The sequence below is a fragment of the Coturnix japonica genome, chromosome 8, assembly GCF_001577835.2.
Source record: "Coturnix japonica isolate 7356 chromosome 8, Coturnix japonica 2.1, whole genome shotgun sequence".
NCBI lineage: Eukaryota > Metazoa > Chordata > Aves > Galliformes > Phasianidae > Coturnix > Coturnix japonica.
In genome coordinates, this window is record NC_029523.1 from 5,891,570 (window position 1) to 5,914,947 (window position 23,378).

At 56.9% G+C, this 23,378-nt stretch overlaps 2 protein-coding genes across 9 annotated transcripts in view; both read left to right on the top strand.

The window, feature by feature from the left end:
* The first annotated feature begins 4,388 nt into the window (after positions 1-4,388).
* IER5 (immediate early response 5) lies at positions 4,389-5,772 on the top strand. Its single transcript, XM_015869804.2, has one exon. It carries the CDS (start codon positions 4,544-4,546, stop codon positions 5,243-5,245), a length of 702 nt encoding a protein of 233 aa, XP_015725290.1. The 5' UTR covers positions 4,389-4,543; the 3' UTR covers positions 5,246-5,772.
* Positions 5,773-14,604: 8,832 nt separating this feature from the next.
* The window catches only part of CACNA1E (calcium voltage-gated channel subunit alpha1 E), an 80,672-nt gene continuing 71,898 nt past the window's right edge, over positions 14,605-23,378 (top strand). For all 8 annotated transcript variants that reach the window (XM_015869768.2, XM_015869770.2, XM_015869769.2 and 5 more), the window contains exon 1: positions 14,605-14,719. The gene's annotated coding sequence lies outside the window, so the exon portion shown is untranslated. The remainder of the gene's footprint in view (positions 14,720-23,378) is intronic.

Here is a 23,378-nt window from a genome sequence, read left to right on the forward strand (position 1 = left end):
TGAATGGGGGTTTTCTTGCATAAGACTGCACTGCTGTTGTTTCACAGTAGGCTCATCTTGCTATCCAAGCTCAGGTTTTTGGCTTGGAAAGGCCAGGCAGCTTTTAGCTTTCCTCATGTTGGTGAGCATTAGCCAGCTGCAGAACTGGCCAGGGAGGATCTGATGAAACACTGGGAAGCTCCAGCTCATCACAATCCAACCTGCAAGAAAGCACAGGGCTCACGGAATGCTTTATCAGGAGAATTCCTATGGCATGTATGTACATGCACAGGGATGTGCTCAGCCTGCTGCTAACAAGGTGTATTTGATATAGTAGAGGTGGCTTTTCAATGGTGGTTGTGAGGGGAGGGTTAAGGCAGTGATAACTGGATGGGAAACATCAGTCTGTGGCTAAACAGTCATTGCTGTGGTGGGCTGCAAGGGTTTACATTGTGGTTTATAAAGAGGTTCCATGAGCATCGTGTTTAGAAACCTGCTGTGACTTAATTGAGAAGTGAGAAGTGAGAAGTGAGAAAGGGGCAGACAGCACTGAGCCTGTAAGGATGCTGGCCATGCTCAGGGCTTACCTGCAGCTAAAAAGGATTATTTATCTGGGTAATGAGGTGCTGGTTTGGCAAGACTTGATGGATTGGTGACAGGACTTAGACTGGCCCCATCTGTGGGGTGGATAGTGGGAGCTGCACTGTTATAGTGGGTCACAGAGGAGGTCTGGGGCACCCACGTGTGTGACCAGAGAATCCATTCCAGGCACTAATTAGAAGCAACTTTCTCTGGCCACCTCACCCCATCAACAGTCCTCATTATCCCCATGTCCACGGGTGGCTTTTGTACCCAAACTCCTTGTCACACAGTCAGCCCCGCAAGAGGGCAAGGTGGCAAAGGAAGGTCCTCACAAGAGGAAAGAGGCACAGACATTTCATGCTTTCTCTTCATTTTGGAGAGAGGGATTCAACACAAAGGGCTGAATGGGGCCCTGAGCAGCCTGATCTGGTGGGGGTCAACCAGCCCTTGGCAGGGGATGGGACTGGGTGGGCTTTGAGGTCCCTTCCAACCCAACCATTCTATGGTGCTGTGATTACATGATTCTACAATGCCGTGATTTGATGTTTCTGTGAGCTGCTCTGTCCTTGAATGCCACTCTGAGGATGCCTGGACGTGGTCCCTCACTGTTAGCTTGGAGCATGGCAGCGTGACACAAGTGTCATTGCCATCCAGCAGGAAGCTGTGGGACACAGGGCACATCTGTGCTCCACGACGTGCGCAGGGCTGCAGCCGGCACTTGCCTGCCAGCTAAAAGGAAGGTGACTTTGAGATGCAGGGAGAGAAAATAATTAGACTGTGACTCCTTTGGGCAGGCAGCCTACCCTACAGTCTGCAGGGCTGCGGCTTCGGCTGGCTCTGATGTGTGGATTTAACCCTGTGCTGGGCTGCAGGTGAACCCAGGCTCCTGTTTGGCACGGAGTGAGAGCATCCCTCAGGGCACAGAGCAAATCACCCAGTCGGCATCATGTGAGCAGCAGCCCAGTGCTGTGCTGGGCTTCTCCTGGGCACCAGGAGGACCAAAGGACCAGAGGAACAAAATACAGGAAGGTGGACTACAATAGAAGGGTTGTCTGATAGGAAACCCCGGACAAATAAATGTGTTCTTTCCCCAGGAAACCAAAGCCAATTTCATAAAGGACTGTAAGCTGTGGGGCCACCTTTTTCCAAGGGAAATGGCTGCCTGAAGGAGCTGATAACCATCTACATCCTTATCCAAACTCAGACAAGCTGTGGGTGCCCTAACTCTGGATGGATCCCTGTAAGGTCATGGATGGAGCCCTAGGTAGCCTGACTGGTAGGGGACAGCCATCCCACGGCAGGGTTGGGGCTCACTGATCTTTAAGGTCCCTTCCAACCTAAGCCTTTCTATGATCTCCCCGAATGGAAGAGGGGTTTTAACCTTGGAAAAACCCCTTTGCTTTCTAGTACGGTGCTGCGCTGTGTGAACGCGAGGCTGTGGTTTCCAGTGCAGGTACAGAGCACTCTCAGAAGCTGGGGGAGCCACTTCCCTTCCTTCAGCTTTAGGTCTGTGTTGCTTTCTTTGTTTCGCTTGCGTGTTGTGTTGGGTTGTCACCCAGCAGTGCTTAGTATTTGGGGATGTTCTCTCTGCCCTTGTCTTCAAACACAGATAACCCAGAGCAGATGGGAACCGGGGAGCATTACCTACCCATACCCAACAGCGGGAGGCTGAGACTGCATCTGTGTCAACCATTGATTTATCTAGGAGGGAAGAATCAACCCAAACGATGCTCAGCGTTAGATATCTCTTATCTCTGGCTACAAAACGAAGCCCTGTTTGGGAATGGTTGCTTCATCAGTGGAGCCTGGAGATGTCCTGGAGGTCCATTGTCACTTGGGGAAGCTCAGTACGAAGGGTTTTATCCCCTACCACGCTGCTGGTGTGAGAGTCTGTGTCCCAGGAGGAGCCCAACCCCCGAACCAAGAGAAGGGCGATGATGCACCGGGGAGGCTCCAGGATCCCGTGCTTGGAGGACACCTGGATGTCTCCGGGATCGCTCCCCATTCCTTCAGAGTATCTGCCCGGCTCACATGTGTTGACAAGGCGCAGTGCCGGCTGCCGGAGGGTCGGCGCCAGCTTGGAACAGGATCTGGGTAACCACATCCGCACTCGGCGACAGGTCGGGGGCCGCGCTGCGTGCCAGATGGCCCGGCCCGGCCCGGCGCTGATGGCAGCGGGACCCGAGAGCTGCCGGGACGTGACAAAGCGCCGTTCGCCTTATATTTCCGATAGCGCGAGGGAGGCGGACAGAGAGCTGATATGAGACGGCCATCGGGCCGTGGGCAGCCCGTGCCACGAGGCAGCAGCGCCAGCCCCCGAGCGAACTTCCCGGAGCTGATTGAATCGCCTATAAAAAAGCAGCCGTGTGCGCAGCCTCTGCGATTACGATGTTGTACCGCAAGCTGCTTCCTGTCCCGAGCCTCTTTTATCTCGCATTGTTTTCCTTTCCAGGTGGGGCTGCGGGCTCCCCGCCGCTCGGCCCCCCGGGTTTCCTGCTCGCTCCGAGCCACCTTTGTCTGCCGGCCCCGCTATTTCGGGAAACGGCAGCTGTGCCGAAGGGCTGCGAATTGTTTGTCAGCTCCTTTCCAGCCTGCCCAGATCACACGCGGACAGAGAAGCGGCCGGTCGCACCCTGCCCGCCCGGCTCCTGCCGGGGATGGATGGGGCGCTGCCCCTCGGCTGGGCCACGCACACGGGGACGCGGCACCTCCCCGCGTGGGAACGGGAGCAGCAGCGGCACGACGGGCGGACGGGTACAGACAGACAGACAACAAAGCCACCCCAAGGCGAGCGCTGACCTCAGAAGCTGCCATGTGACGCTGCCTCAAACTTACTAAGGCATGACATCAGCCTGGGAGGGAAAGCGGGGCTGCCACCAAAATACCGCCCGGCTTAAAAGGGCTGAGCTGGGCCGGACTTTCTGCAGCCACCCCCAGCCCTGCTTCTGTGGCATTGATTCTTACCGGGCTCAGCTGAGCACCAAGGGGCTCGTGTCCCACAGCACCCACAAAGAATCCCCGTTGTTTTCACACGCGGCTGGTCACAGAACCCAATGACAGCACCGAGGTGCCCCGGCCGGTCGGGCTGAGCACGGAGCAGGTCGGACAGGTTGGGATCGCTGAGGACAGCAGTGCTTGGTTCCCATCAGCAGGGTGGGAAGGAAAGCCCTGCTCTGCCCGGGGCTGTTCTCTGCAGCCCAGAGGCCGGTGCACTGGGGAGGGGGGTCTGAAGCCTTCTGAGAAGGGTCCCTGCTGGTTCTTTTCCACGCTCATTGAGTCCCAATGGGGACGGGCAGCCCCTGCACCTCACGTCCTGCCCTTCAATACCAAGTGAGGCTCTTGTTTTGGGTGAGAAAGGGAGAAGTGGGAAGTGCCGTCACATGGCAGACAGGAAGGCAGCAGGCTGAAAGCGATACCCTGGGCTGTCCTTTCACTTCTGCCCTCGCCCTCTTGCCCCCATTGCTTCCTGGAGCTGGGCTGGGGATAGAGGCAAGAATCAAATCCAAATTCACAACCTGGACAAAGTGAATCCAACCCCAACGTATTTCATGTATTCTACATAAAATGGAGAATAAACCCATCAAAGACAGCTGCCCCTTGTGTACTGTAAGGTACAAAGGGATGAAAGCTTCTCAAAGCGCTTTTTTGGCAGGAATTAGTGGCAGAAGACGACCCGGCGCTATCCCCGCTTGCCTTCCACTCCAGGTGGGCCCCACCAGCCTCTCTCTGGCATTGCCGCTTTAAGGGCTCTCTCCGCGGGGCGAGCGTTCGAACGCGTTACCCTGCCCCGCCATTGGCCGGCGCGCCGGCGGTTGGAGCGGCCGGCGGAGCGCTCTGATTGGTCGGCGCTGGGGCGGTATAAAGGGAGGCGTGGCGCGTGGGCACCCTCAGTCGTCGGCGAGAGCGAGCGGAGTGAGTGTGTGCGTTTGTGCGGCGGAGCGGATCGGCCCGAGTTCAGCCCCGGCTTCACCTCGGCCCACCCATGGAGTTCAAGCTGGAGGCGCACCGCATCGTCAGCATCTCGCTGGGCAAGATCTACAGCGCGCGGGGCCAGCGCGGCGGCCTGAAGCTGCACAAGAACCTCCTGGTGTCGCTGGTACTGCGCAGCGCCCGCCAGGTCTACCTGAGCGAACCGGGCTGCCCTCCCGAACCGCCCCCCGCCGCCTGCGGGCCGCCGGCACAGCCCGCTCCAACTTGTCCCGCCGCCTGGGCGCCCGCGGAGCCGGACGCGCCGAGGCTCGGGCGGCCATCGGCCGACGCGGACTGCGGCAGCTCCCGGCCGGCACGGCGCTGCTCGTGGGGCGGCTGCCGCTGCGGGGCGGGCGCTGAGGGGCCCCGCGATGCCGGGCGCTGCTGCTCCGTGCCCCCGCTGTGCCCCCGGAAACGGAGCGCCGCCGAGATGGAGCAGCAGGGCTCGCCCGTGAAGAAGCCGCGCAGAGAGATGGAGGAGTCGCCGCCGCCCCCGCAGGGCGAGCAGGAGGACATGGAGACGGGCAACGTGGCCAGCCTCATCAGCATCTTCGGCTCCAGCTTCTCGGGACTGCTCAGCAAGGAGCCGCAGGGCCGCCGGCGGCCGAGCCTCAACGGCAGCGAAGAGACGAACGCGGAGCCGGGGCAGATCTGTTGCGATCAGCGCGTGCTGCGGACCCTCAACCCGTGGAGCACGGCCATCGTGGCCTTCTAACCGCCAGGAGGGGCACGGACAGACCCGGAGCTGCCCCCCTCCTCCTTCCTCCCCCCCTCCCGGCCCCGCACGGAAGAACAGCGGGCAGCAGCACTTCCCCTTCGCCGGGCCCCGACCGTCGGCAGCCGCCCTGGGAGCGGCCCGACCCGCCCGGAATTCCCCTTCCCGATCCCCCGCCCCGGGGCGCTCCCAGCGGGGGATATTTTAAGCTTGGAAAGTATTAAATTTATTAAATAAAGTGTTTATTTTGGAAAGGTTTAGGGCAGAACTGTTACATGGTGCTTTTAAAAAGTGGTTATTGGAGAGAAGCAGAAGTTTACAGACGCTCCGACGGAAAGTCCTCGTGAGCCGAGGTTGTTAGGCTCGGGGATCCCCGGCCTTTGTTGTATAAAGGCTTAGGGGTCCCGTATTGGGGTAGGGGTGGGATGGAGGGGGGGTTTGTACAGTGTTCTCTTCGGTGATGTATCTCGTTTTGTATGAAATGTATTGCTACGTGTGTGACACGTATTAAATATTTTCGACTGTAGCGGCTGAATCCTTGTCTGTGGGGTGGGGGGTGGCAGCCAGGCACCCCGCGTTACCTCGGGTGGGGTAGTGAGGGGGGGTTACGTTGGGTTACGTTGGGTTTCTGTTGTAGACCCAACGTTCCAACCCGCTCCCAGCTCCAGGTCGATGGCTGTGGCTCAAAGTCCTGCTCTAGGGGCGTGTGAGCTGCCGCTGCCAGGCATAGGCTGTGCTCGGGGCTGCTTGTTCCGCTGCCAGCAGTCGTTCTCCTCGCCTCCTGTTTGCTGTTACTTGCGCGGTGGTTACGATGAGCAGTTCCTACTATTGCTAAGAACTGGGTTAAAGTTCCTGCTCGCATGGGTGGGGAGGAAAGCTTGGCCTGTGCTTCACAGCCACCGCGGAGCGCCCCGGGGCGTTGTAATTACATTGAATTGTGGGGGAATTTTTGTTCTTCAGTTTCTCGCTGGGATATTCACCGGAGGCTCCTCCGCTCCTAATTAACGATCCCTCCCACTGAGGACTCTGCTGTGCGCCCTTGGGAGATGCGACCCAAAAGTCGGGATGGGAGAGCCGGGCAGCGGGCTGTAAATGCTGTTAATTCTCTTCCAAACTGGTTGTCAGATGGGGAGGAGGTTCTTCGGCTCTGCTCCACCTTCTACAGGCGTTGTGCAACAGCCGGACCGCTGGCAAATGCCACGCTGCTGCTGCGGCTCCTCCCGGCTGGGTGACCTCCGGCTTCTCGCTTATCAGCTGACACGCGCTGTCCCCGAAGGACCCGAGCTGGCTCCGTGGGCTGCTGGAGCCGTCCCCGCTGTCGTACCGCAGCCACGTTGGACCCCGCAGCCTAATTCAGTGCCGGCTGTTGGGTGGGGGGGAGCTGGAGGCCGCTCCCAGGGCTGCGGTGACCCCGCTGGCCGCAGGGAAGGGCGGCTGCAGCTCCAATTGTTCCGGAGATACTTTGCATAACTGGCAGCAGGGCTTAGGAAAGTGCTCCGGGGGAGCTGGAGCAGCCCGATGTTCTCAGGAGCTGCTCGGGGGTCCCAGGATCTGCCTTTCCTCGCCTCCTTCCCTGCGTCTTTTCTCGTTCCTGTAATAACACTGACATAAACAAGGGCCGTTCTTCTGTTCCAGTGTTTCGGTCCTTGGAGTTTCCCTTCCCACGGTGCTGCGTTGAGGGCGAAGGGGTGGGAAAGGACAGGGCTGTAGGCTTGGGGAGGGGCTGGCAGCCCAACCGCACCTCCGTGCCAATGCTGCTGATGGAAGGAGTGCAAAAATAAGCCAGATAAAAATAAAACCTTCCATCACTTGGAAGAAAGGGTAACTCCTATGGAAATAGAGGGCCCGGACGGATGTGATCTAATGGCAAGATGACAGGTCCTCACCTCCTGGAACAGCAGTGGGGCTGTTGGGGAGCAGCTCCTCAGTGTGGTCTGGAGCTGAGGGGGCTGCTTTGGGCTTGGATGCAGAGCCCAAGGCTCAAATAAAAGGGCCGAACCCACACGTCCTGGGATGGCTCAGCCCTCTGAGAGGGGATGAGCATAGAGGTGGTTTCCAGGGTCCTATTGGGTGTCCCCCACGAGTGCTCCATCCCGGTGCACCCCGTCCTGGCCTCTGTCCGTGCCTCCCGGGCAGGGGAGGAGGGGGCAGGCTGTGGGCTGCAGCATCCTGCGGGGCTGTGTCAGCGCTCAGGAATCCGGGAGCTGCTGGGAAGGAGGGAGGGAGGAGGAGGGAGGAGGAGGGAGGCCGGGAGGGAGGCCAGCGCCTCGGGGCCGCGCTGCTGGGGCCTCTCCCAGCTGGGGAATGGGGGGGCACCGCACCGGTGGGGGCTGCTGAGTGAATGGAGAAGGGCGAATCCAGGCTGGCTGGGGTCCCCGAGGCAGGGGATGAACGCAAACAGCTTTCTTCTGGTTGTGATTGCTGCTACTGATAGGAAAACCCTGCAGGCCCCCCTGGCTGGGTGAGAGCAGTAATGAAACACAGAGCTGCTGGGGAGGGCTCCTTCTGGCTCCCAGCTGAGCAGTGTGTTGGTTTGGAGAGCCAGGGCTGGCCATGCATGGGGTGCAGGATGCTCCAGTGTGTCACCCCATGTCCTGTTCCCTTGATCTGTGCCTCTTCCTAGGGAAAGGCCCTTTTCCTCCTGTTCCTCATCTCTGACCTCAGCCTGTAGCCCTGGGGCTCAGCAGCAGCTCAGGACAGGTCAAGGCACATCCAGCCCCAAGCTGAGCTCTGTGCATGCAGGCACAGGAAGGAGCGTGACTCCCAGGGAGATGCTCCCCCTCTGCTTTTCCTGGCACTGAGGGCACAGAGCTGGCTGGGAACCACCTGCAGGAGGGGAAAAGGGAATGAGGAGGGAAACACAAGAGCGGATGGGGCAGGGGACAGGCAGGAAGGACACAGAGAGTGGCTGGGAGAGGCAGGAAGGGTGGGAGAGCAGGAAGGAGGGGAGTGATGAGGAGCCCCCGGTGCTGTGCCCCGTCCCCAGGCACACAGCAGGGCCCCCAACCCTCACTAGGCTGGGCCCTGGCTGGGGTTTTGTCAGCAGCACGTGGGAGGAAGTGGCTGTGAGAGCAACAGGGGACAGAAATCCCCAGCGGGCTCTGACAAGAGTGGGTGGCAGATCCACTCTGCCCTTTGAGCAGGCTGCTTTCTCCTGTTTATTATTCAAACCAGGACAGCACTGAACCCCCACGTGCCCAACTCTGCTGGCTCCAGGGCTGTGCCTGACCCGAGGCCTTGGCATAGAGCCATGTTCTGGGGAAGGATGAGCAGACAGATGGACATGTGGCTCTCACATCCTTCTTTCTCCTTTTCCCTTTCCTATGGGAGAAGAGCAGCAGATGCATCTCCAGGGCGCTCAGCCTCATGCTGGGAGCAGGGTGCATCCATCCAGCTGCCCCCAGAGAGCTCTGGGACCCTGGCAGCTGCCCCTTTGGGTCTCAGCATCTGCTCCAGGACCAGAAAAGGCCAAGTTCACCTCGGAGGGGTCATCTCCCTTCCAAGCATCTCCTCCAGGTTCAGCACGGTGCTGACATCCTCCTGCTGCCTGCTGCTCGCTTTGAGATGCAGGGTAAGCTGCCGGTCTGTGAGCAGCCAACCTCCTCCTTTCCTTGTGCAGCAAAGCCCTCTCGTGGAGGCCTGCAGAAGCTTGCCAGCCAGGAGCTGCCCCTGCACGGCCATGCAGCGCTGGGGGGGTCTGCAAGCACAGCCCTCCCTCCTGATGGATGGACGAGGTACTGCAAGGTGGTGGGTGGGTGGGTGTGCTACTCAACATGCCCTGCCATCACCTGGTGACACCCAGCCCGTGTCCTTCAATGTACACACACTGGCTAACATTGATGTGCATCACCTGGTATAACGATGCCACTTAATACTCCCCCAGCTTGGGCCACCTGCTCTCACTAAAGTCATTTGGCTATTTCCCTCTCTAAATCTAGCTGAGAAGAGCCATCAGCTCACCTGCACACCTGGGCACTTGGTTGAGGAGCTGAGTGGCCTCACCTGAAGCTTCCACCCCCCTGCTGCCCATGGGGATTTAAGCTCAACCCTGTCTCCCTTTGCTGTGTTGAGTTGCTAGTTGGGTTTGCTATGTTTGTAGTTGGAGGATTCCCACTGTAGTGATGTTCTCTGTTATAGACTCAGTGAGGGGTCCTTGTGTGCCATCAGTGCTTCTGAGGAGCCTCAATCTGTGCATTGCCCAGGTACTCCCCTCTCTTTTGTTCCCCAACAGGTTTAATTCCCTACCTTGGTTATGTGGTTAAGCAATTTCCCTTTGCTTGTAGCAATACAGCTTTGTGCTGCTTGCATGTAAATGGTATGGTTGTCACCTCCTCTCCCAGGGGCTGATAGCAGCCTGTGTCAACATCTGACATCCCTGCTGACACAGTACCAGCCCTCTGGTTGTCAGCCCTCAGCTTCTGGGCTGCTAGCAGAACTTAGGGCCTCCGGGAGCAACTGTGGGGCAGCAGGGTCCAGGTATGTGCTGCTGGTGTGGGGTGCTGCTGTAGGTGCTTAACAAAAACTGGAAACAATCTGAGCCCAAAGTATAGCAGATAATGCAAGGAAAACTAGAGCCTAGAGGGCTCTAAATGACAGTGATACCAGTGTAGTGTTCTAGGGAGCATCTCTAGGGCCTTTCCTTGTTCCTAAGCACGTGTTGGTAGGGAGAGAGCCCTGTGCTGGGCTTTGGCATTTCCTGAGGGCTCCTTTGCTTCCCGGTTTGGATGGAGCATGGGGATGCCTTTTCCTGGCTGTATGTGACCATTCTGTGCACAGCTCCCTGCAGCCCTCGCTCCAAATTAGCCTCGTGGGATGAGTCCCGCAGGTTAATTACATATTGTACCTGAAACAACGGCTCTATTGTTATAACCTTGCAGTGCTGCTGTGTGTTGGCTGTTGTAGTGCAGAGAGAGCAGCTGCACTGAGCTTTATGAGTCCTATGGGACATTGTCTCTGTCCCACAGGGTCCAATTCTACTGCTCCCCATCCTGCAGAGCTGTGTCTGAGCTCTACAGCATCACCCTGCTGCCATGGGGGGTGCCTGTGCCCCATGTCTGTGCTCTGTTACCATCAGGCTGGTGGAGCCCCACAAGGCTCTTTCTGCAGAGAGATGGCATTGGCTCTAAGCCTCGGTGCATGTCGAGGTGTTTGGTGGCTCCCAGAGCAACAGCACCTCGTGGCTGCTGCTGATTGGAAATGAGGAGTGAGCGTGTCCCCTTGGTGCTCATTGCAGAGCAGAGGAGGAGAAATGGATGTTCCCCTCGGGCTTCTCTGGGGGGGGTGACAGCTGGATGGAGGGAGCCAGGGGAGGAAGTGATTCATACCTTTAATTCTCCCTCCAGTCCTAATGATCACCTTTTATTTGAGCTACATAGAGGCCCAAGTGGGCGATGAGCATCCTCATTGTGGGGAAACTGAGGCATGTGCTGGGGATGTGCCTGCAGCCTTCCATGCCTTGGGGGCGCGTGGGGGTGGGCTGTGCAGCACAGCCCCTGGGGCTGTCCTTACAGGGGGTGGGCAGTGATTCAGCAAGAGAGCTGCCTGAGGGTGGATGGACAGATGGATGGTTGGATGGATTGATGGACACCCGTGCTGCTTGGGTGCCATCAGCCACGTGCTTTTGGTGCCTTGTTGAGCCAGGTTTTGTGAGCAGTTTCCCAGCAACAGCTGCTCCCTGCCTTCCCCAAAGAGAAGCCATTCGTTCTCCCCTTCTCTGACAGCTCTGTATCCTGGGGCTGTTTGCTGCTTCTTTGCCACACTGCTGCCCCAGAGCCCCATATCCATGCTGTCAACCTCACCATGGTGGGTGCAAGCCACACGTGGGGTGAGACCCACGTACAGGGAGCCACCAGCAGAGCTCTCCCAACCTTTCTGGCAGTATGATGGGAGAGTAAAGAACATTTTGGTGCAGAGGACAGACTGCTCAGTGCCTGGAACAGAGACGAGCTGCACCAGGAGGGGAGAGTTGCCAAAGAAGCGTTCAGCACTCCATTTCCTTGTTGCTCATACACATCTCCAGTGCTCCCCTGCAGCGAGCCGCCCGCCCTCCCTGCTGGCAGGAGGCTCTTGTTTGGATCTATTTGTGTGCTGTTTTGCTAATATTGCTGCTTATTGAGTGTTGGAGCTGTGCCACGGAGCCTGGGGTTCGGGGGCTGCCAGCCCCGCTGCAGGCTGTGTGCCGAGGTACCTGTATTCTCACCCACCTCAGCTCTGTTCAGGGCAGGTATGAGCTTTTTTGGGGTCAGGACAAGGGGAAATGGGGAAAACAGGGTGGGCTGTGAGCCACGCTGCATCTTATGCCTTGCTTTGCTTCTGGAAAATGCTCTTTGCTATGGGCTGGCTGCTGCTATGGATCACCAAAAGAATGGCTTGGGTTAGGGACCTCAAAGACCATCTAGGCAGCAGCTCAGGCTGCCCAGGGCATCATCCGACCTGGCCTTTGGCACCTCCAAGAGCAGGTTGGACCGCAGTGCTTGGGACAGGCCGTGCCATGGGATTGGGGCATGTCAACCTCTCAGCATCAGCCCTACATGGAGGCAGATCTGCATGGCTTCCTCCCTGCGAGCTGAAGGGAGGTGTTATTCACTCCAGTCAGCGGGAGCTTTATGGAAAATGGGTCATAATGAGCTCATTTGGTGTTGCTCATAACATCATGAAAGGGAATACTTGCAAAAGCAATGATTTAGGCGTTGTTTGACTCGAGCAGGAGTGATATCAACAGAGTTTAGTGGGAAAGACGATGTCGGAGCCGCTCAGTGTCGCTGTCAGTGGGAAGGCATCACCGAGTGCTCAGCCTGAGCTGTGCTATAGTTAATGATGTATTCAGCAATGAGACACAGAAATGCTCCTGGAGGTCTGCACAGTGTAACAGGGAGGGCTGGATGGGGCTCTGAGCACCTGATGGAGCTGTGGGTGTCCCTGTTCATTGCAGGGGAGATGGACCTTTAAGGGTCCCCTCCGACTTGTATGGTTCTGCGGCCCTCCTGCCCGAGCTCTGGGTTTGCCATGCAGGTGATGCCCCCAAGGGCAGTGTGCACAGACACTGGAGATACCCTTACAAGCATCATGAAGTGGAGCTCGTTAACTTTCCACCCAATCCTTGGGGTGAATTGCGAGTGGAACTGCTACAACGCAGCCGCAGGCTTTGCAGTAAACAATGAGCAGTTGGTTTCACATGGCTCCCTGTCAAAAATCCCAAACTGGAAAGGGAGGAAAACAAACAATCAGATCCGAGAGGAACGGGTGTTTTTTTTTTGGCACCGTTGAGCTCCGTGTTGACTGGGCTGTGAGACAGAGCCGGGGAAGCAGCTCCGAGCTGAGTCAAAGCGCTCTGATGTAAATAGGGGGAGAGGAACAGAGCGGTGTGCTGGGGCTGCATGGAGGTGGAGGGCAGCAAGGCTGCTCAGTGTCAGATGTGCAGCTTACAGCCTGTACCCTCGTGTCCTTTTCCCAGTGGGGACGGAGCACAGTTTAACCCCACAACCACAGCTGCATCATGTTTCTCTTAGCATTTGGAGCTGCAGATCAGACAAACCCCATTTTGGGGCTTGGTTTTTGCAGCAGGTTGTGTTGTGCTGCTTTTCGTGTGCTCTTGGCTGCCCTCTGAACTCACTCCAATTAGTCCACAGCTGAAGTGTCTGCGGCTGCAGGCAGGGAGGAGGAGGGAAGCCGGATAGAAGCGTGTGTTGTGCACTGTTGGAGAGCTGTGTGCTGATCTATGGGAGGACAGACAAAATCCAGGTGGTTCCTGCAGAGCCATATGGGGCTGTAGGGTGTCTCGGTGTGTGCTCCTACAAAGCTTGGGGTCAGGCAAAGGCAGACACTGCTGGATGTTAATAAATAAGGGCTGCTCTTCCTGCACACGCTGCTCTGCACACCCAGGGATGCTCCTGTGGGTGAGCAGGCATGGGGTGGTCCCCAGCAGATGGATGCTCCAGGGATGCCACAGCATAAATCCTGCCTGTGTCTCTGCCTGGCTCCTGCCTGGAGCTAGCAGGGCGGTGGGAGGAGGCTCTAGGTTTAGTCTGCATGGCTCAGGCTTGGCTTGCCTTTCGGGATGTCGTGCTGCTTGTGCCCAGCCATCCGTGGAGCTGGCACACAGTGAGCTCTCAGGGCAAGCATCGTGCTCTGCCCTGCCAGCATTGTGCCTTAGTGCCGGTGGCATCCAGGGCAGGCAGAGGGAGATGTGCTGAGCGGTGAACCCCGAGAGCTCCGTCACCCCCCGCTCCAGCAGGTAACCATGGAGACATCCGAATCCGAGGCATTGCCAGGCCCTGAGGAACAGCAAGGATGTGGTGGAAGGAGGACCCCAAGCAGAGGGAGATGGCTGTGCAGCACTGGGGGCCTTGTGGGTGCCCGGAGCACACCTGTGGGGTGCAGTGCTATGAGGTGCAGCTGTGTCCCTCCTGGCACCATCTCACAGCAACAAGACGGGATAAATGGTGAGGGATGGGGCTGTTGGTGTGCAGGAGTCCTATGGGGGTGACAGCATCGTGTCCCTCTGTGCTCACCCATGTGGCCTTGCTTAGGTTGCTTTTGGGATGTCAATGCCCTTGGTGTGGGTTGTGGGGTTTCTGCACATCTCAAAAAGGGATGGGTTTGTGTGCATCCTCCCCATGGAGCTGGGGCAGGAGCGCGCTCAGCAGCTCAGTGTGAATAAACCCCAGCTCTGCTGTAAATGAAGCACTCCTCTCTGGGAATTTCTTCCCTTGGCTTCATTCAGATTTAGTGATGAAGGCTTTAAAGAGACAGCAGCACCAGGGCTGGGCATGCACCCCACTGAGGGGCTTTGGGTGCCTGTTCCCTCTGCTCCCCATCCCTACAGAGCTGTGCTGTGTCGTGCTGTGAAACCAGAGTGCCATGACCGTCCCCAGATGTCCTGTGCCCCGGGTGGCATTGGCCCCAAAGAGGTGCTGCCTGGGGTCCCTGGCAGCTGGAGGTGAGGGGCAGGTGGGGCACAGAAGGATGGGATGGGGGGCACCGGGGCGAGCCCAGTATGGGGAGAAAAGGGTCCCATTGAACCTGTGCAGCCGGGCTGCGGGGTTCTGGTGTTGGTTGTGTGTGCAGGGGGTGGGCACACAGGGGGGAGGTGCGCAGGGGATGTGCCGGGGCAGCCCGGCTGTGTTTTGGCGGAGCTGGGCTCCCTCCCTCCTTTGTTATCCCCCGTCTGCCCCCTCCGCTGTGTGTGTGTGTGTATGTGTGTGCGCCCGAGTTCTTTCTCCGATTGTCAGAATTTTCTTTTCCACTGTGTGGGCAGCAGACAGATTTTAACTGTCTCTATTTTCTCCTCTTTTTTTTTCTTCTTCTTCTTTTTTTTTTTTTTTTTTTTCAAATTTCGCTTTCTCCCCCCCTCCCCCTTTCCCTCTCGCCTTCCTCCCTTCCCCTCTCCGCCGTCTCTCCTCCCTCTCTCCCCCCCGCACAGCCGATGCCTCGGGCATAGCACGCAGCCGGAGCCAGCCATGCCTCCTGCCCCAGGTGAGCCCCCGCCGGCTCCCCGCTCCCATCCCAGCGCTGTCCCCTCTCTGTCCCCGCTCCCACTGCCACCTGTTGCGGACAGCCACCAGCTGCCCGCGGGGAGCCGCCTTCCTCCTCCTCCTCCTCCTCCTCCTCCGGGTGGACATTTCCTCCCTCCCTTCTCCCGAGGCTTTTGTCTCAGCCCGGCGGCCGGGGATGCTCGCGGCTCGGGGGGATTTTTCCACGCTTCGAAGGGACGGAGCCTGGGACAGGTGCGGGGTCACCGTGGGAGCGCCCGGCACGGCCCCACTCGTGGGGGATCGCGGGGTGGGGGGGGGATGGTGGGGGTTAAGTATATTTCTAGGGGTGGTTTGGTGGGTTTGGAGGCTATTTGTGCAGGGGGAAGCCCCGCTCTCAGAAAGTTTGTGTTAAAGTAGCCCGCGTGTGTGTGGGGGAGGAGGGGGGGCTGCTCTGTGTGCTTAAGGTGGCTCGTGTGGGGCTCGCTGTTGTGTTCCCCCCCCCGACCCCCACCTCGGGGTTGCCGTGCTGGGGGGTGGGGGTATCTCCCTGTCCTGGCTGCCTGCTATATGCTGAGTGGCTGGTATGGATTTGGGGGCCCACTCCCTTCATTTGACCCCATGTAGCTGAGACCACCCTGTGGGGGGACACACCAGCATGGGGTGGAAATCCAACCCCAATACCTCCCTGTAAGTGGGCTCTGCAGCCCACACTGCTGCCTCTGGGCTCATCTCCCCAGCAGGCCCTGCTGTCTCTCATTGCCCCCACCTCCCCCCTCCCAGGAGGTGCTGGTGGCAGTGCTGAGCAGTGGTCCCCAGAAGTGAGGTGCTGCACTGCCATGTTCCTTTAGAGCTCCGGATGCTCTGGGTTGCACAGCATGTGTCTGGGTGCTGGTGGCTCTCTGCCTGCCTGGGGGGGACACCCTCCTTGGTGAGATACCTCCTCATCTCCCTTGGTGGGAGATCTCATCAGGCCGTGCCACGGATGGGGAGCTTTGGGTTCATGATGCTGTAGGATGTAGTGATGCTCCCGGCTGGTGCTGCTTGGTGGATGAGGTGATATGGAAGGTGCTGCCGGTGGGGGTGAACCTTGCACATGCAGCCTTCTCTGCTGCTGGCATCTTTGGCAGGGCACTCCATTGAGCCACTGGAGTCCAAGTGCTGTCCAAATGAGGATGGCTTTTGGAGGGGGTCACTTTAGCTCCCCCTCTTTGAAGAGCATGTGTGGCACACAGCGGGCTGCTGGTGGACCAAGGGCTGGGGTCCCTCAGGTGGTGCTGTTGGAATCTTGCTGTGGCGTGGCTTTCTGGGTGGGTTGTGGATCTTTGGCTCGGTGTCTCAGGATTTAGGAGGTGCAGGAGCTGGTTGCAGGGTGTCCCACACAGCACTGAGCCCTGTGTCTGCCTAGCTGAGCTTCCTCCCTCCTTGCAAGACCTGGAGCTCCCACAGAGTTTGTTCCCAGCACTTTGGGATGCACATTGAGCACCCACAGGTTCCTTTGGCCATCACGCAAGGTGGAATAAACTCACCTGCAGCTGAGATGCTGAGTGTTGCCCATCCAGCTCCACTTATTCTGTGTGTGCTGGGGCCGAGGTGCAGACAGAACCTCCACCCAGTGCTGCTGGGGATGCCGAGGTCTGAGCACGTGGGGGAGCTCCTGGCCGGAGCTGCCCGACACCCCCCCCCCCCCACCTCTTTTAGGACCCCTCCGCGACGCGTTGAGTCAATGCACCCACCCACTGCATCCAGCACTGAGTCACCGGCTGTTCATACATGGCTGTGAATCACTCACACACAGCCAGGCTGATGGCTTTAGTGACAGCTGGAGGGAGAAAACAATCCCCTCTCTGCCCCAGCGCCGCTACCAATGCCACTGCATGCAGTGACCCCACAAAACTTCAGTGAGTGGCAGCATGGTGACAGTGGCTGGGTGTTGTGTGTATGTACTGCAGTTAGGCTGGGGTGCAGATGGCAGCGAGGATGCTTGTAGCCTGAGGTGAGAGGCTGGAGCTATTCCTGGGCACACAGAAGTGAGTAATTGGGGTAATGCACGCAGGGTCAGCTGTACCCTGTCTATAACCCGTGTAGCTGAGGAATGGAAACCCATCCCGGTGCTCTTCCTCTCCCCATCCCACTCCCACAGCTGGCAGAAAAGAGAAATCTGGCCCTGCTGGGCCGCTCCTCTGCTTGTGCTACTGGTAGCAGATGGTGACCCTGGATGGAGGCTGCAATGCTCTTTGCTGCCCTGCTGGATGCTGCCCCTTGGCACCGGAGGTGGCTGTTTGAACCTTGGGGATGATGCTTTTTAATTAACCTCCCCGACAGGCTTCCTGGTGCTGCATCCCTTGCGTGCTGCCTTTCTTGGTGCTCCTACACCCCCCTTTCCTGCTCCTCCCTCTCCACCAGGCTGGCTCCCCACAGCCATCCCCTTCTTCCTTCCTGCTCCCCGCTGCCGGAGCATCTCAGGGATGTCAAAAGAGGGAATGGTTTCCGAGTGCTGCATTGGGCTGGGCAAGGAGCAACGCGCTCAGGACGGACCACTTCTCCTTCACTGTGTTCCATGTGGGTTCTCAGCTCTCTGAGTGCTGGTGCCTGCTCTAAGCACCAAACCAGCCCCAAGGCTCCTTACCAGCAGCCCTGTTCTTGCATTCCCAGCCTGACCCCCAGTTCCGTGTTGCACTGGGGGCACAGATCCAAACCCGTACTCTGCAAAGCCTCTGGGCAGGCTCAGGAGCTCAGCTTTGAGCTGTGTCCTACAAGCAGTGAGCACCCCAGGGGTCCTCAGCCATGTCCAACTTTATGCAGTGAGTTCTAATTGCAATCACATGCACTGGGGAACAGCATGCTGGTATGAATGGGAGTCGCTCAAGACTGTGGCTAATTACTGTCATTAACTGAGCAACAGTTTGGGTGACTCTTCTGCTCTGCTGTTGGATCAGCCCAGCAGCATGGGGGGGGTTCCCATAGGGGGCTCATCTTTCCATCCATGTGAGTTTTGGAGGTGGAACATAAGGAAGCAGCAGCACTGAGGTGTCTCTGTTCAACACAGGGATTTTTCCTCTTGCTGGGTCCCCCCCAGCTTCATTTGTGTCACATCAGACAGCCGTGTTTGTGGGTTGATCAGCTCCTTACGAAGCAACATTAAAAAGAAAAGAAATAGATCTGTTTGCAAAACACATCCCTGCTGATGCTGAGCCTGGTGATGTGGGCTGTGCGCACAGTGTGCTGCCGACACCAGGGGTATTTATAGAGCCCAGGTCTGCAGGTTCCCCAAGGCCTGGTGCTGGGCTGCGCTTGGATCCTTATCTCTGCATGGATTGGTAAATCCTTCTGTGCCTTTCTCCCTTCCCTTTCTCCTTGCAGGGTGTTCAGCATCCTATAGCTGAGGGAGGAAGGAGAAAGCCCCCCCGGGGGTGCAGCTCTGCGGCACAGAGCCTGCGGGCACCGTATCCACAAGGGAAGGGTCTGTTGGTGCACAGCAGGGTGGCTTTGCATGAGGTGAGGAGAGGGCAGAAACACCGTGTGCTGCATGTTGGAGGAGCGAGCTGAACATGTGAAGGATTTGAGGCTGCAAGGCATGTTTTTCCTCTGGTGGATGTGACATAAAAAGCAAAACTGAATCGGAGCGTGTCTGCTGGCTGGGATCAGGCGCTCCCACCTGCTCCGTGTGCTGTCTCCCCCCTTTCTCTGCCTTTCCCAGCGCCGTCTGCCACCACCCTGCATGCCCAGCATGTGCTGCTGGGTGGGAGGGAGTGCAGCCCTTGGTGCTGTCACCCAGACCCTGCAGCTATTGCAGTGTGCTGAGAGCTGGCTGTCACCATAGTGCGATGGTGTGGACCTACAGCTATTCACCCATGCTTAGGACTCCTGGGTGGCATGAGGAGAAACAGAGCTCTGAATTAATGCTTTCATTATCCAGGTTCCTTCCCCAAAGGCTGCTCTATCCACTTTTAATTTCGGAGCCCTCCTGCATGCAATATCTCTTTTCTCCTGCTCTTGTCAGCCGTAGCGCTCGGCTGGTGCTGGAGCTGGGGATGGAGGTGACATCCCTACCCCTCCATGGGCTCGAGGGGGTTGTAATGGCACTGTGCTCTGTTCGGGGCCTTTGTGAGGTTAGGGGAGAGCAGAATAAGAGAAACAGAGCTCCTGGAGCTCCAGGTGGTGCTGAGCTCGTGGAAAACATGGGTGCCCTTCTGCAGGGCTGGTCGCTGCCCCCTCCTGTGCTCTTGCTAATATTACTTTACAAATATCTGCCTGGACTTTGGCCCCTTTTCTCCCTTTTTTCTTTCTTGTTGTATTTTTTTTTTAAGCCCCAGATAAATCCTTTAAAAGGAAGCAGGGGACTCTTTGCCAAGCACGCCACCTCTCCTCCAGCAAAGGAGCTGGAAGCATCGCACCAGGCTATAGGAATATGTAAAAATCAGTTATGGTTTTGTCTTTGAAAGGAGCTGGGAAGTGTCAGCCCTCCTGGCGTTCAGGTTTTCAGATCTGCCTCTGCTTTCTGAAACTTCTTGGGACCAATGAACCAGAAGGAGGTGGGAAAGAAGGGACTCATATTGCTTTGTTTTGATGGGGAGTGGCCCTGCTGTGGGGGCTGAGGATCCCCCAGCTTTCCCTTGCAGACCCCAGGCTCTGTATTGGTTGTTGCATCACTCCAGAGCAGGTAGGCACCAGTGCAGGACCTGATGGGAGCCCCCATGATCCCGTACCTCACAGTGCTGGTGTTCCTTTGGACCTTAAATAACCCAAAGGAATGCTAAATGTGAAGCACTGACACATGAAAATCGGACAGTGTTGCTCCTTGGAAAGGTGGATAGTGCTCTACTTCGGGAGCACGGGTAATGTTCTTTGGGAACATGCAGGCTGGATGTGGCTTTGGGCAGCCTGGTTTGGTGGATGGCAGCCCTGTATATGGCATGGGAGGGGAGGGGGGGGCGCTGAAACAAGATGATCATTGTAGTCCTTTTCAACCCAGGCCATTCTATGTATTTTGTGGTATTCTATGAACACATGCAGTGCTTCTTCTTCGGGTAAATGGATAGTGTTGTTCTTTGGGAACATAGATTCTGCTGTGCCTTTGAAAAGAAACACAACAGCAAACTGCTATGGGAAGGGTGAGTTTTCTTCCCTCCTCCTTCCTTTTGATTTAATAATTTGGCATTCACAGAGTGAGGAGTTTCTTATGGGTTTCTTTTTCTTCTTGCTACAGCAGCAGCTTCAGAAATCTCTCACTGCTGCTCTGGTGTTGGACGTTTTCTCTTCTGGCAGATGGAAGTAGCAGGCTGGAGATGGATGCGCTCCGTTAGCCGCTTCAAGCAGGCGGCGCAGACACCGTGGTCCTCATCGCGGGCATTTTTGAAGCCATCCTGGTTTATTCCCCCTGGTTAAACTCCCAGGGTGTGGAGTGCACCCTGAGCTCATAACCAAGTGTTTTAGGTTCTTTGTTTTGCTCTGCAAAAGATTGTGGAAAGCAGCCGCAAACGAAACAGGGCAGCAGGGTGTGGGTGCGCATGGGTGCCCCAACTGCCGGGTTGGAGTTGGGGTGGCTCAGGGCTTGGATTCCCAGCTGGAGATTGTGCACTGTTGACTTGGAGGCCCCCTGGCATCTCACAAGCAAGAGACAGATGGGTACAGAACCCCAGTACTGCCCTGCTGGGAACACTATGGCTTGGGAGCACGGAGCAGTCTCTTGTCCCATTGGCTTGTTTTGGAGAGGAGAGTGTAGCAATGTGCCCAGAGACAATGCTGGTGTGTCCAGGACCTGGAACAGTGGCCTTCTGCAGGGTTATTGGAGCAGGGTTAAGCAAGGCACTGGGGAAAGTGTTGCCTAATTACTCACCTGGCTGTAAACAAGCAGCGTGCCGAAGCCTGCAGGCAGCCAGCACAAGTGGCATGGGAAAATCAATGCTTATAAACTATTTAGGAAGGAACGAATGGGAGGCTGCCAGTGTCAGCATTGCTTGTTTCCCATGGAAGCAAACTACCAGTGCTGGCACTGGGCTGGGCTCACCTTCTCCATCCCCTTTGCTTCCTCACTTTGCAATGGGTTCAAGAGTCCTGTGCGTGAACAACGAGACCTTTTCAGCGATGACAAGAAGACTAAAAGCCAAAGAATAAAGCCTCCCGTTGCTCACCTCTAACACATCCCATTGTTTTAACCTCTCAGGGGTGCTGTGACTCCGTGCGCCGTGAATGTGATGTTTGCATGATGGTTTAATTGCCTTTGTGGCTCTGCTAAGCAGTGACACACGTTGTGGCGCGTGAGTCACCTCGGTGAAGGCGCCGCGGGAAGTGAGAACTTCTCCTCCTCTGTTCTGCCAGGTTAAGTGCTTGTTTGTTACCTCTGTTGTTGGGTTTGTTGGCAATGGGGGGCAGGTCTTCCTCACGGGATGCTCTCCTCCCCCTGTTTGTGTGCCCGTGCTGCCCAGCTCCATCACACAGCTTTATGTAAGCCAGAGCTTAATGGGGAAGCTGTAGAGTGCAGGCTTCGTGCCTCCTTGCTCTCCCCTCCATTTACTTTAAGCACTCTCCATGCTCATGTTCCCATCTGCTCCAGGTGCTGCAGGGAGCTGTGCCCTGCCAGCAGCGCTCCTGGGAGACCGCTCTATTTATTTTCCAAATCCTTCCCTTCCTGTTGCGCAGCAACTCCGAACGCACCCTGACTCGTGCTGGCAGCTCCTGCTCCTCTCTCCTTTGCCTGTGTTAGGAGGAGGGTGGTGGGGACCCACCCTGGTGTCACACAGTGCTCTCTGCCTTGAAACGAGCAGTCTCAAGTCACCAGGTCAACCTCAGTGCAAAGGGATTTAGGTGGTGTGGCTGCAGCCTGCTCTCTGCTTCTTGTGTTCCTGGATGCCAGCCCGCTGCGTGCAGCTGGAAGTTATCCTGAGGAATCCCATCTGTGCCCTTCTTTGGGAAGCAAACTCCTCAGGGCACACTCCCTGGCTGTGTGCTGCTCCCAGCACTGCCGCCCGCAAATCACTGTCCACAAATCACTTCTCTCCTCTCCCTTAGCTTATCCCTGTGCAATTCTTTCCTGTGCACCAGGACACCTTGCTATCCTCTCCCTCTGCAGGAGCTGCTCGCCTTGGTGCATGCTTGTATAACTAGCAGGGTTGTGGAACAGCTGCCTACATAGGAGGGATGAGATGATTCCATGTTGTGATTTCCTTTGAGTGGAGTCCCTGGGAGCGGTGCTGTAGGGTGGCACCCATGGCTGCCATTCCTCTGCTGTGGGCTCACTGAGCCCTGAGGTGTCTCTTGGCTGCTGTCTGATGCTGCACGTTCCTCCTGTCACCCTCTTTGCTCTCTGCTTGCCCAGGAGGTGGGATGGGAAGTCTCTCAAAAGGGAGATATGGTGGCATTGCTGCTTAAACATGAGTAGATGTGGGGCAGGGTTGCAAAGGATTCATGGAGCTCCTTGTGCACTGAGTGCAGTTATTAAGGTAAGAGGCAGTTACTTGGCTGAAGGTTTGATCGCTGCCACTGCAATGCAAACATTTGCACTGAGATACCCCAAAAAGGAATGTCCTCAGTAGAGGTCATCAACGCTGCTAGGAACTTGTTGCTGTTGTGTAATTAATTGGTCATGAAGGGGAAAGTAAAGTAAATGTGTGAGAGCCTACAGCCTGCAGAGCCTGTGTGCCCTGCTGCTGTCTTAACGTGGCTGAAGAGTTTGGGGTTATACCTTGAATGAGAAGTGGTGATGCAGTGGTACAGCTGTCCAGGAGGTGGTGGGGGTCACAGTCCCTGGGGCCATTCAAGAATGATGGAGATGTGGCATCAAGTGACGTGGTCAGTGGGAATGGTGGGGTGAGTTGGGGTTGGACTTGGGGGTCTGAGTGGTCTTTCCAGCCTTAATGATTCTATGGTTGGGTCAAGCCATCTGGCAGCAAGTTGCTTGAGGGTTTGGCATCCCCATTGGGGGATGTCCTCACCTCTTGGTCCGTGTCCTCGTGTGGTGCCAGCAGGTGACTCAGAGCGTTGTCCATGGCCATGGTTCTACCTCGATGGCTCCTCTGTTTTAGTGGCAAGCAGTAAACCCTTCAACACTCATTGCTTTCCCCCAAACTTTGCTCTAATCTTGATTTTCTGGTAATTGCTACGTGCCATGATCATAAGGACTCGTGCTAGGCAGCGGGAGCGCCTGGCATTGAGGGAGCACAAAGGATCTGGGCCATTCATCTTTGGGAATGCCAGCTAATTTCTCTTCTAATTTCTTTTAATTTCTCTTCTTTCCTCTCCCCAAATCTCCCAGGGAACTGATTGCGGTAGCTTGACACATGGCTCCCCCAAGCAGTGCTGATAATCTCTCTGCCCACGCCGTTTCCTTTGGCTTTTTTAATTACTAACCATCATTAACTGATTTTTCTCCTGGGGCTGTTTGGACCACGGCTGGTTCACCCCTGCTGCGGGACCCCTCATATGTGCTTTGGTCAGGGATATGCAGCAAGCATCTCTCTTTGGCTTCCAGGTATTTGCATCCCATTTTAACCCACTGGTGGCGAGTTGCAGGGGGGATTTCCCCCTTTTCAGATCCAGACACGGGCTGGTGGGAAGCAGGGCTGCAACGACACAATCAGAAGCCACGTGAACGAGCGCGTTTCTTTTCCCATGAGCCGATTCTGTGTCAAAACAAAGTGGGTTTGTTTCAGGGGAGCTGCAGG

Excerpts from the sequence above, each read along its gene's own strand:
- IER5 (XM_015869804.2), top strand. The coding sequence starts at position 4,544 with ATGGAGTTCAAGCTGGAGGCGCACCGCATCGTCAGCATCTCGCTGGGC.